General features: G+C 35.4%; 1 protein-coding gene across 1 annotated transcript; it reads left to right on the plus strand.

The window, feature by feature from the left end:
- Nucleotides 1-1,041: 1,041 nt before the first annotated feature.
- Nucleotides 1,042-21,402, plus strand: LOC126966233 (fatty-acid amide hydrolase 2-A-like). The gene is made up of 6 exons (XM_050810193.1): nucleotides 1,042-1,340; nucleotides 9,063-9,282; nucleotides 11,084-11,216; nucleotides 14,981-15,105; nucleotides 18,525-18,659; nucleotides 20,267-21,402. The coding sequence occupies exons 1-6, from the start codon at nucleotides 1,152-1,154 to the stop codon at nucleotides 21,058-21,060; spliced, it is 1,596 nt and encodes a 531-aa protein (XP_050666150.1). The 5' UTR covers nucleotides 1,042-1,151; the 3' UTR covers nucleotides 21,061-21,402.
- Nucleotides 21,403-21,886: the final 484 nt, after the last annotated feature.

The following is a 21,886-nucleotide window of genomic DNA, read 5'->3' on the forward strand; positions in this document are numbered from 1 at the left end:
GATACCTACTCTATCTAGACGTATAATATTATTATCTAAGTGTCAATGTTACACCGAGAACCGTATGACGTGTCTATTGTTATTTGTTTACAACAAATTATAATATAAACTAGGGCGTGTCGGACTCATCTCACTCATAATGTAGCACACACACAGCTATATATAGTAGATAACATTCGACTCGCCAGCGGCCAGGCCATCGCAACAACAAGCAATATTAATGAATGGACACTGGACACTGGACAGACCTATAAACTCATGTTCAGAGTTCAGACTTCCAATTCCGGGACCAATTGACGATGTTTGGTTGTCTGATACGACGCGTTCGCCGGCGCGGCTGTGTGAAAGAGACGGATATAGAGTCACTAATACCGAATACGGCATCACTGTTTAGTAGACTAGTTGATCCGCTGTGATCAACTGGGCGATTATGAATGATTGCTTTAATCGAATTATTTTGTATTACTCATGTTTATAATCGATTATGAAAATATCATATCTTATTACTATAACTAATCCTGTTGCAATATAATAGATATTAGAGATATGGTATCTTGAAAAATACAGAGAATTTGTACTTATTTAATAATTTAGTTGTTACTTGTTATTTAGGTTGAATTTAGATCCAACACTCAACATGAAAACAATATTCTTAAAGTATAATAATAAGATACTGACAAGTTTGTTGCAGTTTATGTATATAATGTAATTTAAAAAAAGTCAGATAATTATATTAATAAAGTAGGTACACTGCTGTGACTATATTATTTGGTGCGAGCGCAATCAGCGTGGCCCATAGTGCTATCCCCTTTCTTCCCGCGTTATGTACGCAACCGACCGACACAACCCGAGTTTATCCGACCAGCAATCGTGTTTGCTCACTTTGATCTGCGTCGACTCACGAACTAAATCAGTAACTAATAATTGTTATAATCGAGATATCTCGAGACATTTTTATAATCGAATGATTTCATTAGCATTTCTCATGATCGCCCACCACTAGGCCGCCGCGTTAACACTTGTTAGTTGTTCAGTGTTCGTGATGCGCACAGTCTTTTGCGGTGTCGCTATTCGCTGTGTCGCTCGTTGATAAACAAAGTGAAATCGAAAAGCGCAAGGTGTCCCGGTGTCTGAACAACCTAATACCGAACATGGAGTTCGACAGACCCGTGCCGCTCATGTTGAGGGTACTTCATCTTCTGAGATTGTTTATAGCGAAAATAGGTCGGTTTTTCTTCGTTCTGTTTAACTCCAACGAGCCTAAGAGAATACCGCCGATAAATTGTGACATACTCAGGGAGCCGGCTGTCACCGTCGCCAGAAAAATCAGACGTAAAGAGGTTCGTACACTTACCGCACACATCACTGACATACGGTATTTTACTGTGGGGTCATGCTGCAGACATTGATATAGTGTTTGCCCTGCAAAAGAGAGCTGTTCGTGCTATATATCAGCTTGGTTATAGACAGTCTCTCAAAGAAAAATTTAAAGAAATAAATATTATGACTGTTCATTGTCAGTACATTTATGAAATTGTAACGTTCACAAATTTGTCACCTTTTTCCTCTTAATGGTGATTTTCATTATTATAACACTACTAGCTGACCCGGCAAACGTTGTTTTGCCATATAAAGTATAATTCACACGATAGTTTTATAAGTAGTAAATATTGCCTATATTATAGCCTGTACATCATTTTGTTCTATTGTCAATAGTTTTTGCAGCGCACGCCAAAATTGGTTTTCGATTTTACACCTTGTGTTACAAAATAGCAATTTTATTACGGATCCCTAATTTTGAAAAAAAAACATAGCCTATAGCCTTCCTCGATAAATGGACTACCCAACACTGAAAGAATCATTCAAATCGGACCAGTAGTACCAGAAATTAGCGCGTTCAAACAAACAAACAAACAAACACTGCAGCTTTATAATATTAGTATAGATAAATAAGGGATTTCTTGTAACAAGTAGTTCTAGTAGGCTTTATAAGATACATTATAGCTATACACTTTTATAATAAAGTTCCAGCCACTGCTCAATCATTATCTATGAATAAATTTAAATGTTTTATAAAAAAAAATGCTCTGTCGTAACTCCCATTACTCCACAGCTGAATATCTAAGAGATCCGACAGCCTGGGACTAGATTATGATTATTTTATAGCGATAGAAATGACTGTACAATATTGTATATTTTTATTGAAAAGAGCGTAAAAAAATGAATGATGTGAGATTTTGTTGCGCCGCTTCTTCTCTCTCAGAGCGCCATTTGTTTCCCAAGCGGTAGTAGTATCTAGTATATTAGAAATGACATCAAAAAGAATTGTAAAGGAATCAATTTTGAAAAAATAAATGCTTTTTTATGCCTATTACCGACACGATACGGTTTCAACTGATAATGCTTATCACTTTAATTGTTAATTAAAAACATAATTTTATCGCTGTGCAGTTCATAACAATACATTCACAATGTTTAATGTTGTATGATGATATCTTAGATCATTTATATGTGTAGATAGACTATGACAGCTGCGAAAAAATAAAAAAAAAATTGAGTTTAGAATTAAACCTCTATTTTGAGTGTCATACAAATCGCAAATGTAAGACGTAGGTTGTAACACACACTAAACTAATATTCGTGGCCTGTTTTTATCGGTTGTCTAACAGCATATATCCTATGACATTACATCTATGCAGAAAAGCTTGAAATAATTGACCAACTTGTCTTGCTTATGATGAAGTGGAAAATCTTCTGATCAGACTGACATGACAAACACACGCATTGTATAGATGGACCCAATTAAAGGTCCAATTCAAACCCACATGCACACACTCACTCACTCTCACACACACACAATTAATTGTAAATTGTAAAATTTGGTTTTTAATCATTTCTGTGTATTTCTATATTGTTTACTAAATAAAATGTATCTGCTAAGGAAGTTGCGAGATATTCCCAATACAAGTGTCCTAAGACAACTTACTGGGAAGTCTCAACCACTAAAAAATCTTTGAAATAAACGAAATTTATTTATTTATTATTGAAAGAGACTATCTAGACGTATAAATTAATTAATGTTAATGTTAAATTTTATAATTTAAGAAATAAAACGTTTAAAACACAGGAGGCGTTAGAGTTAACGAACGTAATAATATTCGTTATAAGTTTCGTCGTTTAACAATAATCGAGATCGGGTCAAAACTATGGTTATTCGTAGGTAACAGCAGCAAACAAAAAGTGGCCAAGCGCGAGTCGGACTCGCCATGAAGGGTTGCATAGAAAGGAGAATGATATTAAATTATTTAAATGGAAAAGGCTCAAAATCGTATTAAAAAAAGCAACTTACTAGATTGCATGGTACATCATAATATAATGTTTTTAGTCTTATTTTAGAAGTAACAGGGAGGGAGGGGGGACACATTTTACCACTTTGGAAGTGTGTCTCGCGCAAACTTCAGTTTCGAAAAAAAATATACCAGAATCCTCAATATTATTTTTGAAGACTTATCCATAGACACGTATGAGTTTAATGAAATCAAAGTATGGGGAACGCCCAAAATTTATTGTATTTTTGTGTGCAAACGTTTATGCGGTTCACAGAATACTTCTATTTACCAAGTTTCAACAGAATAGTTCTTATAGTTTTGAAAAATAATGGCTGTGACAGACACGGACAGGCATGACGAATCTATAAGGGTTTCGTTTTTTGCCATTTGTCTACGGAACCCTAAAAATACGGCGCAAACTTCCCGTTTGTAAGTTAATATGTAAAATGTTTCCTCGATTATTTGCACGTTATTTCGTTAGTACAAGTTTTGTTAAAACTTGTTTTCCTATTAGATATTTTTGTACCGCGGATGTAACATTATCGCTGTTCATATTCATAAAACAATATTCTAATTATGGACTTGCTTGGTAGTTGTTTATTAACATGACTAGCGACATGACCCGACAGTCGCTGTTCTGTCAATAGGTTTTTTTATTTATTTTATCAAAATACACAATGTCATTACATTAGAATAGTCCAATGCGATAGAGGTACATACAATATTACATTTTTCATTTTTACATTCTTAAATTTTATAACATCTTAATATATATAAATCTCGTGTCACAATGTTTGTCCTCAATGGACTCCTAAACTAATGAACGGATTTTAATGGTGATTACTTCATGGAGTGCAGTTGGGTCCAACTTGAGAGATAGGGTAGTTTTTATTTCGATTTGGGACCCATAAATATTTTTATTTTCAATATTTGTTTTGTATGGATATATTTTCTATGAGAGAATTTAGTGACGCACGGTTTGACAGTTCCGCTGTGAAACAATTTCATTCTAACAACAGGGAGCATATTTACGAAATAATTTTTGATGTTTTGAAATATAAAATAGTTGTTTTTTTACTATCTACAGAACAACGTCTGTCGGGGCAGCTAGTATAAATTATAAATTCATGCCGCTTCCTCAATATAAAAAGAAAATAATTAATTTACACACGTGGCTTAGAAACCTTGTTTTCATATTTCATTTTTATTTTTCTATTATATATTACAATATTTATAGATTTTAGTTTTTAAATTGTTAAAATTACTGTCGTATAAACGTAGGAAATATTATGGATGCTGTGGTAGCTTATAAATAAATAACGCTACTCTCGTGAATTCACCCTGAGTGCCACAAAACAGATCCGTCTGTGAGGCTATTTAATTAATTGTACGAAATGTTATTATAATGTAAGTGTAATCTTATATAATTAGTTAAAAAAAAAACCAAAAACGTATTTCTGAATGATCATGCCCTTCACCCACACCGTTCCATGTTTGTAGTAGGCAAGAAAATGCGGAGGAGGGTCGTATAGCTTCAAACAATTATATGGTGTTAAAGAGTAAAATATCTAACTTGTTTAAAATGATAAGTAATAATATCGTATTTGTGTCAACAGCTTTTACATAACCGCTTTATACATTTCCAATATTTTAAAGTATTAAAATATATATAGTATGTTATCCTTAAGAGATAGACTTACGCCATCGCCGACTTTTCTATAGTACTATATAAGATACACAATTCCACCATACATTATTTTGTTATATCTCAAAGGGTTTGGACAGCGTTTTTATTTGAAGCTCCCAGACGGCTTACTTTTGTCCGACACCTCCAATAAATATCGTTAATGTATACAAAAATTTAACAAATTAAAACTAAAACATTCCTCGAGAGCCGCGTTATCCATTGGTGAAAACAGCAGGAAAATCAGTGCAGTAGTTTTTGAGTTTATTTCAAACAGACAGACAGACGTGGCAGAGGACTTTGTTTTATATTATGTAGTGATGTAACAATTATGTTACTACACGCAACACGATGTCTTTATCTCCATGATACATCAGTCCTTGAAACAACTTCTAAGTATAGATGTTGTATATATTGTAACAGACAGTCGCTAACGCCTTTATAATATACTAGCTGACCCAGCAAACGTTGTATTGCCATATAAAGTAATTAAAAAAAAATAATAGTTAAAATTTTTGTGGTATAATAAATAGATGACGACCGATTCTCAGCCCTTTAAAATATTAAATCGTACATAAAATGTATCGTACTACAATAATTATTATATTCGATTCTTCATAAAAATAATCTTATAGATAGTTAACAACTGTAGTTTACCTACTACTATAGGGAGCTAAAATTGGGTTTGTTTTTATGTCCTGAGAAAGTTAGAATGATGTAAAGATTCTAATTAGTTATTCATTTTAAACTATTCTTTTAATTTGATTTCTGAACGACGGGGGACACATGTGTTGTTTTTATTTAATTCCAAGAATTTTCATATTTATTCACCTTTCAAACCTTCTCTGGACTTCTACAAATAATTCAAGACCAGAATGAGGCAAATCGGTCCAGCCGTTCTCGAATTATAGCGAGATTAACGAACAGCAATTCAATTTTATATATATACTAGCTGACCCGACTGACGTTGTTCTGTATATAATAAATAAAATAATGTTTTATATGAATTTGTCAATAATATATCATAACATCAAAAATTACTTCGTAAAATATGCACCCTGCTGTCGTAAAGAAATTGTTTCACAGCAGAACTGTCAAACCGTGCGACAATAAATTCTCTCATAGAAATTATGTATGGACACATCAAAGGAAAAACAAATTTGTTGTTTTTATTTAATTTAGCAGCATTTTCCTATTTATTCTCTTTTTAAACCTTCTCTGGACTTCCACAAATAATTCAAGAAATAATAAATTTAGGTAATTTGCCAAATCGGTCCAGCCGTTCTCGAGTTTTAGCGAGACTAACGAACAGCAATTCATTTTTATATATATAGATTATATCATTTGTGGACCAATTAATTAATGACTTGTGTTTATATGGCTATGCTTGTGCATAAATGCTCTTACATTACTTCCAATAAATTCGTATTACCTGCCAAAACGGATGAATGCTCACCAAATTGTGTTTCATGAATTAAGGAATCGCTAAATAGATGTTACCAATATTACATGAGTAACTAGGTTGTAACTCATGTGCCACTATCACATGAGTAGCTAGGTAACTCGTAATAAATATTTTTTTACTAAAATTAAAATACATACTAAGTAATTTAAATTAACACACACTTAATCTTAATTGTGAATATATGAGTACATTATAGTCTATTTGTATACTGAGCGGGGGCTCTGCACTAAGCAAGGTGCTTGTGACACGGAAGCCGGGAAACACAGCTAGTATAAAAAAGTTATTTCTATTTGACACGTGGAACACGCTAGTGTAGAGATAGTAGAAAAATTATAGTAAATAAGTATAGTAAGTAGTAAATAATAAATAAATGAAATAAAAAAAACGATAATGTGCGTGTGTGTGTGTATGTATTTGTCAATATGTGTCATGTGGCAATATTTCATTTTATGACTTTCATTTTAGTAATATTTGCTGAGGCAAAAACACAAAGTCGATCGTAAATTTTCTTTTATCCCCGATATATAATATTGCTTACCTACCCCAAACATAAGTGACTTGTTTATTGCTTTATCAATTAAAATAAAATATGATAAAGTAGTTAATTAATCCTTAATACTTCATTCTCAATTACTGCAAGACATAATGACTAAGGTAGGTGATAAAACGAATCACTGATCATTCACTGGAAAAAAAAATCAAAAACATTAACCTAAGATTTAGACGGAAAAAACGAAATAACTGAGTCAACAAAGCTTTTTTTGGATTTTGCTGGCCTCTCGTTCTCTTCTATACTCCTGGCTTTTATAAGGGTGCTCTATGTACCTTAGCCTAACCTAACCTTAGCTAAATCCAGCAAATGTTTGCAGACATACTGTTTCAGGAATACGGCATAGATATATAAAGAGATTGACAGATGACGGCTATAATCTTTCAAAAAACGGAGATAGCCGAAATTCACTACGTTTTAAACAACTGTTCGCTTTCAAACTTAGCCGTGTTTTACTTCGTCGCCCAATTGTAATTACTATTTTATCTATCATACTAAACTAAATTTCAATTTTTACTCAGGGCGGGACATTATATGTAGTATTGCTGATTGAGTTGTCTGTTTGACTGGTAGTCTTTTAGGCAATTTAGCCTCTTGGTGCGCTTCATTCCATTGCTGAAGTAAAACTTCTTTAGGTTTCTTGGGGAGCTCAGAAGTCAGAATTTTTTTCTGACGGAAGTAACTGTGAGGGCTTACGACAGAAAAAAGTCAGTGATACGATTTTTAACCTTTAAAAATGAATAGTTATAAAATGTTCGTTTTCAAATGCTCAGTTATATTTTTTGAAAATCTCCAAGTGTATATTTTGTTTATTTATTACTACTTTTGTGAATAATAATAAATAAAACTTTTCAGAAATTTTCTGACGTTTATGACATTCGTTAATTTTTTTAGTTACTTCTTCCATTATTAGGACAGGCAGAGGGTTCAAGCCCATACAGCCATAGTCGTTAATATTCAATAACAATATTAAATTGGCATTGCTAATAATCAAACCTTCAATTTCTTAATCACAATTATTTTATTTAATGAGTGAAAATTTTACTCAACTCGTTGATTTTCTCTTACTGATCCCCTTAGAATAATTTGTTTTGACGACAATTATTATGATTATTATTATTGCAATTACGATAACATTTTAACGCGATTTCAAATTCCAAATTACAATATCATTCCCACCATCTGGGTGTGTGTCCTCCACAGTGAGGTTTTCAAGGAACTTTCTTCCAGGCACTACCAAGCTGTGGAATGAGCCTTCTTATGCTGTGTTCCTTCCAGGGCGATATGACGTGGAAACCTTCTTCAAAAGCGCATATATCTTTCTATCTTTCAAAAGGTCGGCAACGCTCTTGTAATTCCTCTGGTGTTGCAATATTTATTTAGTTTTAAACAGATTTGGCTTTTAATGTTGCCTTTTTGTAGGATGGTATTATGGCTCTTGATTGATTATATACTTATATGGCATCCCATACATATATATACAAGAATTGCTCGTTTAAATAATAGCTAAATTCAGTGTTGTAACAATTCTCTACATTTCTCTATATATAACTATATCGATATTTTATTGTCAGCTTTGTTCGCATTGTTTATGTGATTTTTAATAGTTAAAAATATAATAAAAATTATCTTAACTAATAATCAAAATTAATGCTTTTCGTGTTTTTTTAGTATCAATCCTTTGCCGTTAAAAGTACCGTATTCCATGTTTTTTACACATAATAAACACTTTTAAAAGGATTAAAACACGTGTGAGTAATTGTAACTGTTTTTACATTAGATTTAGCGAAAAAGTTACATTTTGCCCAGTTACAGTTGGAAAATAAAAAGCAACCGGCCCTGGACATTCTCAACACCAGCTCAGAAGTGGCAGGGGTATTCTCAGTATTGTGTGGTGGTGCGGTCTGGGTGTGGGTCTCCAGACATCTACGAGCTGCGCGTGACATCTCGCATTTTGACGAGATTAGGGCGTTAATAATTAAAATCAACAGTGCTGTCTTATTTGAATTATTCAAATACGTTCGTCCGTTTCAGATTACGAGCGTTGAAGTCCTTGAGGCCTGTATACGGCGGATCAACGATATTAATTCTGCTCTGAACTGCTTCGTTGAAAGCCGCTTCGAGGAAGCCCACAAAGAAGCCCGGGCGGCCGACGCCCTGATCCGCGCCGGGACGCACTCCGCGGAGCAACTGGAGCTCGAGAAACCTTTCTTGGGGGTTCCCTTTACGACGAAGGACAGTATAGGTGTCAAAGGTAACTCGTGGTCTTCCAACGCATACATTACTATCTGCAACTAATGAAGGTTTGAAAGCGAAAGAATATTTATTTAAAATTACGATTACATACCTATTTATATTATAGAAAATACTGACCTATTTTTATTAGTTGACCTTATACTAGGTAGGTACAGTTTTAGGTAAAGAAGACAACCCTAATGTCGTTAGAAGAGGTAAGAGTTACGCGATAGAAATAGAGGCAACTTCGAGGTGAATAAAAATGTAGGTTAGTAGCCCTGTGCGATCTGAATGACACCTTATTGTTTGCCTGCAAGAGTCCCTATTTCTTTAATTGATTTTGCGGAGTAAGACTTCTGTACTTGTACTATTATACATTCATTGCTCGTGCTGACATTACAGTTATTGCAATATTTAATATTTTTTGGAGAGGCAGATTGTAAAAAATAACTTCACAAGAACAAAAAATACAATTAATCATAATATGAAGGCCAATAAAGTTAAAAACTTGAATGTTTCATTAATTATTTTGAATTTAAGATTATTTTTTCCCGGAGGTACTTCAAGGTCGTCGTCTAAGAAGTTTTTCTTAATTATAAGTAATATTACGTTTAAAAAAAAATTATGATTTTAATACTGTGGCCCCTACATACTAAACTAATAGGTATGTATAATAATATTATTTTACCCACTTTTATGCACCACTAGTTGATAAAAAAAAAGTAAAAATTTTGCCCGGGGTATGACACGCTAGGTGTAGTTTTTCTAGTGATTTCTGAATAAAATTTCTCAAATAATCTTAAAAAATAGACAATTTTTGGCGACCTTACACAGGTAGCTGTGCGGGGTGCGGTTATAAGAACGCTATACTTGTTCAGGGCACTTTTATTGTATTTACCTATTTTAACAACTAATGGGGTCACACTGTTGCAAGCGCTGCGACCGACAAACACCATAACATAACTTTACCTATAAAACTAATCTTAAAAAATATTCAGTTCTAATCAAACTTAAATCTTATTATTTTTGTTTTCTATGTTCTAGTTTTACAATGATATAGCTTACTTTTACCAAGTTTTACTTACCTTTGCTACGATTAACTTGTATTGTAAATTGTACGTGCACGCTTGCACCTAAGCAGATGTCGCTTTTATATTCCCGCCCGCTTCGTTGGGCGAACTTTAAAAGGAAGGAACGTTGGAATTCGAAAAATAAGTAGCCATAAACCATCTAGGATAAATTTCGCATCGAATGGTGGTGGTAGTTTCATGTCAATACGATCAGTGGTTTAGGCGTGAAAGAGCCTCAAACAATGACCATTTTCATTATATATACATATATAGATAGACATCTATGTTCTCAGTGAGACGTTCCAAGGAAACAATTGTAATTATTTAAGTTAGTTACAATTTGAATGTGTATTTGGACGTAATTCCAGAAAAACGTTCCAAACCACAATTATGTCAAAATTGAGTTAATAACACAAAACTGCTCGCGTTATTCATATTAACGGACTGACTAAAAATGGCAGCGCTACTGTACTTGCCCTACTCTTTAAACGACACCATGACTTAATAGCCCAACCGACATGTATGGATTAAACTAATATTTATTAAACTTTAAACACGTATTCTCTTAAAATGTGATGTTTGTAGCTTGGAACGTTTTCCAGGAACTACGTCCATTTAATCTTTTGTTTCTGTTTTTGTCTCCAATAAAGTAAATAAATAAATAAACTGCTACGGTGTCGATATATTGGGTTCATAGCTTAGACGTGAAAGTTTAACACGGTGTATAACTTATAATGATTGGTGTTGTAGGATTACATCAGACAGCCGGCGTGGTTCTCAGAAGAGATTACATTTGCGAGGAAGATGCTGACGCCATTAAGTTATTACGCGCAAAAGGAGCCGTCATTATAGGAACTACTAACGTGCCCGAGGCTTGCATGTGGTGAGAATACGTATTAACATAACTATAAACTTTATAAAACTCCTGCAAATGCATGATCCTTGCAAAATATTATATTAAAAAGTCTAATTATAAATCTTTCCACAGGATGCCGGCTAGAATATGGGTACCACAACGGCGCCTATTTCTGCCGTGAGTGTATTGTGTTTCGGTCTGAAAGTGCCGTAGTTAGTGAAATTACTGGGCAAATGAGACTTAACATCTTATGTCTCAAGGTGACGAGTTGTAGTGCTGCTCAGAATTATTGAGTTTTTCAAGAATCCCGAGCAGCCCGCATTATAATGGGCAGGGCGTATTATCATCGGCTGAAGGTTTTTTTTTTATGGAATAGGAGGACAAATGAGCGTACGGGTCACCTGGTGTTAAGTGATCACCGCCGCCCACACTCTCTTGCAACACCAGAGGAATCACAAGAGCGTTGCCGGCCTTTAAGGAAGGTCCTGCTAGTCTTGTCCCTTATTGTCATAAAAAAAGTCTATCAAAAAGAAATGGAAAATGTAAGGCAAGCGCACGAACGAGTAAAAAAATAAGGACTCCGTGTCACCTTACATAACAGTGAGGCACCAAAACAAGCCGGTTAACGTGTAAATACATAGCCCCACGCATACACTACATTAATACAAGCCGATCGGCCGCCATTATGAGATTTGCCATCGTCTGTGACAGATCAGTTTGCGTCGCAATAAAATATTTTAAAAATGCCGTCGTGCGTTGTGAAAAAGTGTAAAAACAATAATATTGTGTAAAAAATTGTGTAACTGGTATACCCCGTAACCGCACACACACAAGCATAAAGGTTGCAGTTGCGGTAGCCGCACACACTTGCTAATATCACGGCGCGGAGTCCTTCTTTTTTTACTAGTCCGTGCGCAAGCGGTGTAGTAGGTAGTAAACGATACTATATTTTATTTTTACGTTAAACTTTGCACTACCTTCAAAATATTGCAAAATATTTGTTTATGTCCATGTTAGTGTTATATATAATATTACTAGCTGACCCAGCAAACGTTGTATTGCCATATAAAGTAATTAAAAATAATTTTTTGGGGAAAGTATAAAAAATAGATGCAACCGATTCTCAGATCTACCAAATATATCGTATTACAATTATTGTATTCGATTGCCATTACAACCCTATAGTGAATTTGAGGATGGAACAGAATAATATAAAAATCGATACTTATATAAAAATAATTGTTGAAGGGCGAAAATTTGAAGTTGTACCTATGTATTTTACAATGCTGAATAATCATAATAAAAAAAAATGCATTTAGGGATGGGTCACCCTTATCATATAGGGGTATGAAAAATACATTTAGCACACAAAATTTTATACAAATCGGTTCAGCCGTTTCGGAGTATTTTGGTTACGCTGTTAGACGTAGACGCTGTTCAGTCAGTAGAAAAGGCGTCCAAGTATTCGAGAATAATGTACTCTAAGCCCATCGGAAATGTTGTCAATCAGTTGACGGCCTCTTAACTTTTTAAGGGCCCTCTTATTTTCAAACGGAATACTCGAACATCACTCAGGCATATTGAGAACTTTATCACCTGAGAAGCTCTCATCTTCTCTCTCTTCTTAATGGCAACATTTACGGAAAACAATGTAAAAACCGCTAAAAACCTAAATACTTGGTGTTAAAAAGAGTTTTATATAAGTTTTTATAGACGTTTGTCTATGTGTACAACAAAAAAAGTTAATACATTTGTTGTAATAAAATGTTGCAAATATTAAAATGTTAATTATCTAAATGATACCAGTAGCGCCATCTAGTTTCTTTAAGAATAAACAGAGACGTGATATCTGGCGTTCCATCATTGCATAATAATAGGGATTCAAGTATGAAATTGCCCTTTTTTTTGTAATAGGTAATTCGAATTAACATACAACCTTCATGATTTGAGACATTTGAGTGAAACTATTTCACATTTCATCTCACAGACTATGTACGACTTTCAGTTGTTTTTTATTAAGGTTAGTCAAGAAAGATGGATACTTTTAAAGGGACCAAAATTTTGGCGTTCAATCAAATTAAAATACTGGCGCCAAAAGTATGTATTTCATCGATGACTTTAGTGATTGAAGTTCGTAAATTAGAGGGCTTGATGTAAATGAATAAAGTGTCACCTGTCAATGTTTGTCACGTCGTCATCCAAGTCGGTGCGCACATGATGTTGAGGAAAAAATATCTTAAATACCAATAATAACTCCAATTATGTAATGGTAATTAATGTAAAATTCTTCTCAATCAACAATCCTACACAATTATTTACTCGATTCTGTGTGAATTTAAATCAGGAGTCTAAATCAAACATTTATAATCCCTAGCAAAGGACCTTCGGTGGCATGGTTTTATTTAGAATTATTTTAAAATTTTTATTCAGGGTTTTTGGCTTGCAAACTTCTTTGGCGGCGTTGAGCTCTTTTCTTGGGATGGTTAAAAAATATTAAGCTCGCGCATTACACGTGTCCTCATCGATAATTCGTAAGAAAATTCTATACAGTGTTTTTGTACCAGGCAATCATGTTCGAAGAAGAGATTGTCTTATGTATGGCGCGAGTATTAATATATTCTGACGTCATTCGCACGACGTACATACCAGGAGAACATAAATATGGTAGCGGTGATGGTAATGTCTTTTGAAGTGAAAACTTCTTTAACGGCGTTGAGCACTTTTCTTAGGATGGGTATAAAACAGTGAATGCATATAAAATAATGTTAAACTCGCGTCAGGACATGTGACCAGACACCAGGAGAACATAAACATGGTAGCGGTAATACGTAGATAGAAGATGAACACTAGATGCATCACTAAAATAACAATAATTATGTGACAGAGCGACATAAATCAGGTTGGTATTGAGAATAAGCAAGATATACTACAATATGTATTTGATATTATAATAATATATAATATTTTCCCTTTCGTGTATGCGATTATTTATTTATAATTTAAGTTTTCACTTCTGCCGTATTTTTTGTTCTAAATGTATATCTAATATTGTTATTAAAAATATCCTAGTAGTTTATTTTATTTAAATTTGAAAAAAGAAATGCAAAAGAATATCGGCTTTAGTAACTAAGAAGAACATTGTAGTAACTAGGCTTTTTCCCTTTTTAGTTTTAACGGAAGAGAGAGAGAGATCTCTTAGAGAATCTCTTGAGATTCTCTTCTTCTTGATTTCTATAAAATTCCAAATATTTACATACAAAAACAAGCGCTAACTAAATCATTTTGATATCCATTAAAACCTACAGTACTTCCAAAAGTACTAATTATGCATGTTACCATACATATTGATTCAATTATTTTACCTCGTTTTTTGAAATGCATTAAAATAACCACATTCATAATGCACAAGTGCATATGAATTTGAAGTTAAAATTCTGCAAGAGTTTCAAATAGTATCATTTTTAATTTTTTGCTTAAAGTAGGTAAAAACCGGAAGTACCTACTTACTTTAAAATAAACCTTTTTTTAGAAAATCTCTTCAAAACGTCTTAAACAATGCTTTCACTTAATTTCTAGTCAATCTGCTATCTGTCACACTTAAAATTTTTAGATGAAGAGCTCGGCCTTTATGCCTGTAAGGACCTTTACAGAGTAACGTGGGTCATTATTACAACCCGATCTCGAATTAGATCTTACGAGGATACATAAGACAAGGAACCTTATATCGAAAGAAATCTTATTCTAAAAGTTTTTTGCGTCGTCCATACGAATGTCAGTATACAATATTACAGGTGGGAGACTCACAACCACATCTATGGCAGAACAAACAACCCGTACGACACCAGGCGGATGGTTGGCGGTTCCTCCGGCGGAGAAGGAGCGCTGCAGGGAGCGGCGGGCAGCGTGTTTGGCATTGGTAAGTTCTATCTCTCTCTCACACACACACACTACAGTTATATATTAATAAATATGAAAATATATATTAATTTATATTATTTAAAAAGAAATAAGCGATATCGATTATTATGTCCTTTAGGACATCACTATAACTTGTCAGTCGTCGAGCTGTCAAAAAAATGTTAATAAAATGTACAACCTTATAGCGTACCTATACACAGACAAGCGTGCAAAAGAGAACATCTGTAATGGAGATCCAACAATCGAATCTATTGATTCGCTCTCCTTTTCTATCGTGTTTTCTCCTTTTCTACTGTAAACGATCGGCTGTGCTCGATCATTTAACCGTATAGAGTATATACACCAGGCTGATGTCTGTCTGTGTGAAGTCGGGTCATCTGAATATGGTGGGATCAGACTAGGCTTCACATGGCCGGCCGAGAGAGAGCTGTGAAGCAGTAAAACCAGTTCCAAGAACAACTAACGGTCACGCGCGATACGGACGGTGGCTGCTCCGCTGGAGTTGTGATACTGCGTGAAATGTTCAGCTCGCCAGCTATCACGGTGTGTGAGATGACGGACGGAGGGATAGCGGACTCTTAGTGAGGAACGTTGTCGCTCCGCTCGGCAATTATGGTATTTTACAGGCTCTCACTAACGGATGAAACGACTGATACCGACAACTATCGCCCAGATATTTGTATACAGATAACGGGTTTTCTGTTTCTACAATATTTGGAACAGTCAGTTATACGTATATGTCGGAGTCGTTGTTAGGTTAGGTTCAAGTTCTTAATCGGGTAAAGCATCGTTTTGGATCATCTTAGTCAAAGGTTTTTTACGGGTAATTTAAAAAAAATGAAGTACTCGAAATGAGGCCAGGGTGCTAATATCCAAAATAACGTTAAAGAATATTAGAACTATTGGACAAATCAATAGGATGCTAAAGTTTAAAAACAATTTTAAGCTGAGTTTTTGTTTGACTGTATATCATATCTTGGCAATATATTCGTACAAATTGATTAGTTAGGTATCTCTCTTTAATCTGATAACGGTACGTCATAGTATATTAACACATCAAGGCCGCGGAGATTTTAATAATTATTACAAAATAATGTTTTTAATTATGTTTAAGGCCTTTATCACAATTTCATATGTTTTCTAAGTTTTTCAATTTTATATAGTTTATAAGTTATTTTTTGTTTTAATTTTGTTACGTGTCTAGTCCTCCTTCCTGCGTCGTAATCCTCAGTACTGAGGGTCGTGACCACCCTTCTGTATCACTTTCTCTCGTATGATCATTCTCTATCTAGTCCTGTCTCTGGCGGTGTGAAGGGCATTGTGAACCGTGGAGTCGAGAGCGGAGCGGATCTGGTCGAACCATCGTGTTGGACTGCGTCCACTAGGCCTCTTCCCATCTATTTTGCCGACCACAATGAGCCTCTCAAGTATTCCATCGTCCATCCTTGCGACCGAAGTATTCTAAAACTCTGCGCAGACATTCGGAAGACAATCGCGAGGAGATCCTGAGTTCACGCAGTATGGAGAGGATATGGAGCATCTTTCTCCAGCACCGCATCTCAAAGGCGTCAATGGGTTTGCGGTCTGCAGCTTTCAGTGTCCAAGTCTCAGCTCCATACGAAAAATCGAGAAGACTAGGGTCCGTACCAGATTGGTTTTAGTTTTTACGGAAATGTTGCGATATCTCCAGATTATTCTTAGCTGAGACATATAGGTGACTTGACCGCCCGATAGGTGCGTGACCAGTTTTGTTGTCAATGTGTGCGGTAGTTAGTGGTTTCATATTTAAAATACTAAGGAGCTAATACCAAGCGTGGCTGACTGTTAATAACTTGTCAATCAACATATTCGTTTACAGTAACAATAGATTCGCTGTCCTTTTCTATAGTGCTGTATCTCCGTTAGAGATGTTCTTTTGCACTCTTTGTTCGTGTATTATTTGTATATTCACTTACAACCTTGTCCATTTTATTAATTGCTTTTTGACAGCTCAACGACTGACAAGTTATATATCAATAACATCTTTTTACGCCCAGGGAAGCACAGGGCAAAATTTAAATTTGGAATAAACTTTTTTGAAGTTATACTTCTTTAGGCGTGTTATGAAAAAATCATGAGAGTGAAATTTTAAGATGCGCGCGCATCACTGTAACAGAAAAGTAACAAGTTGGTTCCTAAAATTTTCTGACGTTTCTTCGTCCATTATTAGGACAGGCAAAGGGTGCAAGCCCATACAGCCGTATTCATTATATAATAATTAATTGTCAAAGCCACCCTTGCAATATTTCTACAAAATTGTTGTTTCTAAAATCATAAAATAGCACAACGATAACATATAAAAAAATTTTAAAATATATTTTTTTTTAAAGATTTTGCTTCGTTAGGCCAAAGAACTTCTTGCGTGCATACAATTTTTTTATGCACCACAGCATTTCATAAAATGTGGCAGTAATATTCTCAAATGATTAAAACCTTTTTGGTATTTTAATTCTTTTCTGCAAATTAGTTTATTTATAAGTATTTAGAATTGATGGGGGGAGTTCTCGGCATGCTGATTATAATGGCGGTGTATGTCCAATAAGCTTACTAATATAAATTATTATGTTACAATAGAGACAAATATACTACCTACATTTTAACTAGCAGATAAGACTCAGCTCTGCGGCATACGCCGTTAGAAAGATTAGAGAGTACACGAATGTTGCGACGGCTAGATTAGTGTACTTTAGTTATTTTCACAGCATCATGACGTACGGTATTTTGCTGTGGGATCATGCTGCTGACATTGATATAGTGTTTGCTCTACAAAAGAGAGGTGTTCGTGTTATATTTCAGCTTGGTTATAGACAGTCACTCAAAGAAAAATTTGACTGATCATTGTCAGTACATTTATGAAAATTTAATATACGTTCACAAAAATCGTCACCTCTTTTCCTCTTAATAGTAATTTTCATTATTATAACACTAGAAATAAGGGATTGCTTGTAACCAATACTAGTTGGCCTCATAAGATACATAATAACTTTAAGGGAAATGTGTACACTCTTATAATAAAGTCCCAGCCACTGTTCAAGCGTTATTATCTATAAATAAATTTAAATGTTTTTTTTTTAAAGAATGGCTCCGTCGTAAATCCTACTACTCCACAGCTGAATATCTAAGTGATCGGACAGTCTGCGACTAGATTATGATTATTTTATAGTAATAGCAATGACAGTACAATATTGTATATTTCATAAAAAAGAGCGTAAAAAAAAGAATGCTGGGAGAGTTTCTTGCGCCGCTTCTTCTTTCTCAGAGCAACACTTGTTTCCGAAGCGATAGTAGTATTAGAAATGACATATCAATAAGAATTGTAAACGAATAAATTTTGAGAAAAAAAAAGCCTTTTATGACAGCCAATTAAAATTATTTCAGGTTCCGACATCGGAGGGTCAATCCGCATGCCGGCATATTTCAACGGAATATTTGGACACAAACCATCACGTAACATTGTATCTAATAGCGGACAACATCCGATCCCGAAAACAGAATATATTAATTCATTCTTAGGTAAGTCAAATAACAGAGTCCACTTTTTCCACCAAACAATATAATAATAGTAAAAATATTACAGTTAACTTAGTAAAATGTTGCGAGGCGGATCATACAAATGGCTATCATAAATAAACGATTACTTATAGTAAGATTGCACTGGGCTGTCTCCAGCTGGTTCCGTCGTGTGATGTCGTCTCACGCGCGCCCGCAGGGCCTCCTGCATCAAGTTTCAAACGCTGGTCATTAATATCTCCAGGTCTTCGGGGTTCTTTTTTAGCTTCTTGTGGAGCCCTCGCTCGTCTAGCGATCAAACCCCGTAGGAAGGATACACGGGGCGATCAGGTGGTCAGCGAGGTTATGCGGCTTCATGAATCCCTTATAGGAGTCAGGGTTTCAATATATTTTTGGATGGCGTCTATGATATAGTCGCGGCTGGCTCCAGCATTACTCTTGCCGTAATAAACAAGTATCACATCCAGGTGGTCGGCAGCGCCACGGCTACAGCAGTTCACTCCTGCCGGGGTGTCCCCCCTACACCCCATTCGATTCACGTGCGCCATATGTTTTCGGTTTTCTAATTTATATGTAAGTACGATTATTGTACCCTCTATAAGGTTAGCAACGTTTCCTCTGGTGTTACAAAAGAGAATTGGGTGCGGTGATCGCGTACAATCATGTACCCCTGTGTATTTATGCTCGTTTAATATTGGTGGGTCATCATAATCACATTACTGGTTCCAGCAGGTCAGCACATTACGTAGGTATGTCTATCAAACATCTGATCCAAATAACGCTCATACTACAACGAAAGAAAGTTCGACACAATAAAAAATACAAAATGATTAGGTATATATAAGTAGATACCTATCTAAACTTGTAACGGCCGTTTTCTATAACCTATCCTTAGTGTAACTTACTAGAGGTAGACAAATCTACCCTTTTACGCTTACTTACATTTCAATAACCTATCGACATAAAGCATTGGACTATAACTAATAATATAACTATATTTGACATAACTATGGATAGTTAAACGGTGGTAGCATTATATCCGTAACTAGAGATATGTTATTGAAAACTGCTGTAAATGATGAAAATCAAATATCGACACTTAAGTGATTGTCAAAATGATGTGTAATACATATTTTAACCATTTAACACCACGTTGGAAAAGTTGAACTTAAATGAGAGCAAACATACAGAGAAACAGGAACTCATTTCCACTCTCATCAAATATTTAAAGCTTTGATTTTTTTATGACATTAAGGGACGAGACGAGCAGGACGTTCAGCTGATGGTGGTAGATACGCCCTGCCTATTACAATGCAGTGCCGCTCAGAATTCTAGAAAAACCCAAATATTCAGAGATCTACTAAAATCTTGAGCCAAGATGTCTCCTGTGCCCAGTAATTTCACTAGCTCCGTCGCCCTTCCCACCGAAACACAATAAGGCTTACACATTACTGCTTCACGGCAGAAATAGCCGCCGCTGTGTTACCCATAATCCAGACGCCTTTCTGTGCAAAGGAGCCTCCCACTTTAATAGTTTACAATATATACAATCCAATGTACTCCGAATTGTCATATTTGATTAGTTTATATTATTAATATTTTGATTACAGGAGTCGGTCCCATGGTGCGGCATGCAGTAGACTTGAAGCCAATCTTGGAAATTATTTCAGGAGAAAACAGCCACAAGTTGAATTTAAATCAGCCAGTTGACGTCGCAAAGTGCAAAGTGTTTTATCAAATCAACAGCAAGGCGCCACTCACTGATCCCGTGGACAAGGACATAGTTAAAGCGATGCATAAAGTACTCGAATATTTGCAAGAGAAACACAGTATTCGATCAGAAGAAAAGGAAATTCCGCTGTTGAGAAAGTCACTGGCAATCTGGTTCGCGAACATGAAATCAAACGAAACTTTCGGTTCGTTGATAATGAAAGATAACACAGTTTTTGGAACGTTAAAGGAAATCGTCAAGAATATATTCGGTTGTTCCGGAAACACATTGATTGCACTTTTCACAGCGCTCTTTGATTTCGGCGGTGTACAATACGAAAGTGACAGATACAAGCATTATCAGAAATTGCGAGACGAATTGGAAAATACTTTCACGAAGATGCTCGGCGACGACGGGGTGTTCCTATACCCCACGCACCCCACTCCGGCGCTGTATCACAACGAACCGGTCTTGAGATCGATGAACTTCGCCTACACCGCCATCATAAACTGCCTCGGTTTCCCGGCAACAACGGTGCCGCTAGGACTGAGCTGTGATGGTCTTCCCATTGGCATTCAAGTCATCGCTAACCACAACAATGACAGGCTGTGTTTGGCGTTTGCTGAAGAACTAGAAAAAGGCTTTGGAGGTTGGATTGAACCTCATACTTCAACCAAAGAAAGGAAAGATTGATTAGACCAACAACCACACAAATTAAAACCGGAGGCTGTGACATGTGCGGATCAATTAATGACCAATTGCCATTGCAACAATAAAAGATTTGTATAATACGGAAAACTAGCACCATTAAGTGCTTTTATCTGGCTCAAGCAGGGTGGCTGAGATATCTTAAGTTTAATGGATTGGGACTAACATAAAGCATCATATACATAGTCATACATCATATATCAGCATATTATTTGCCCTTTGAATACATAAGTATGACAATTTTAAATGTAATACTATATTCTTTACAAGACAGATTCCCAATGCGCTGCCTTTACTTCTTTATTAAAATTTATATTCTAACAATAATATGCATTTCGATTTTCGTATTTATTGATTAATCCCTCTCGAGTTGGGAAATTTATTCACAATGTAGGTATAAGTTCCTAAATAAAGCGTCGATGGCGCATTAGGTTCAACTGCTGACTTTACCACGGAGCCCCCGGATCTTCGCCCGCCATGTACCAATGCGTTTTCGGTTTTCGAATTCATATGTACGTTCATTTAACGCTTAATAAGGTCAGCAAAGCTCTTGTGATTCCTCTGGTGTTACAGGAGCGTATGGGCTGCGGTGATTATATACCATCAGGAATCTGATCCCGTATGCCTAGTTTGTAAAAATGAGGGTGGGTCGTGTGTGCTCAGTGTCAGATCATATCGACGCTGTTATGAGCCAGGTCACGGAGATAGGCCAGTCATAGTGACGGATTCTTCTGATTGTTAACATAATATTGTATATTTTTTATTTATTTATTAGTACTTGCCCGTTGCATTCGCAACTAAAGGTTTTATC

Source organism: Leptidea sinapis, chromosome 9 (genome assembly GCF_905404315.1).
Source record: "Leptidea sinapis chromosome 9, ilLepSina1.1, whole genome shotgun sequence".
Taxonomy (NCBI): Eukaryota; Metazoa; Arthropoda; class Insecta; order Lepidoptera; family Pieridae; genus Leptidea; species Leptidea sinapis.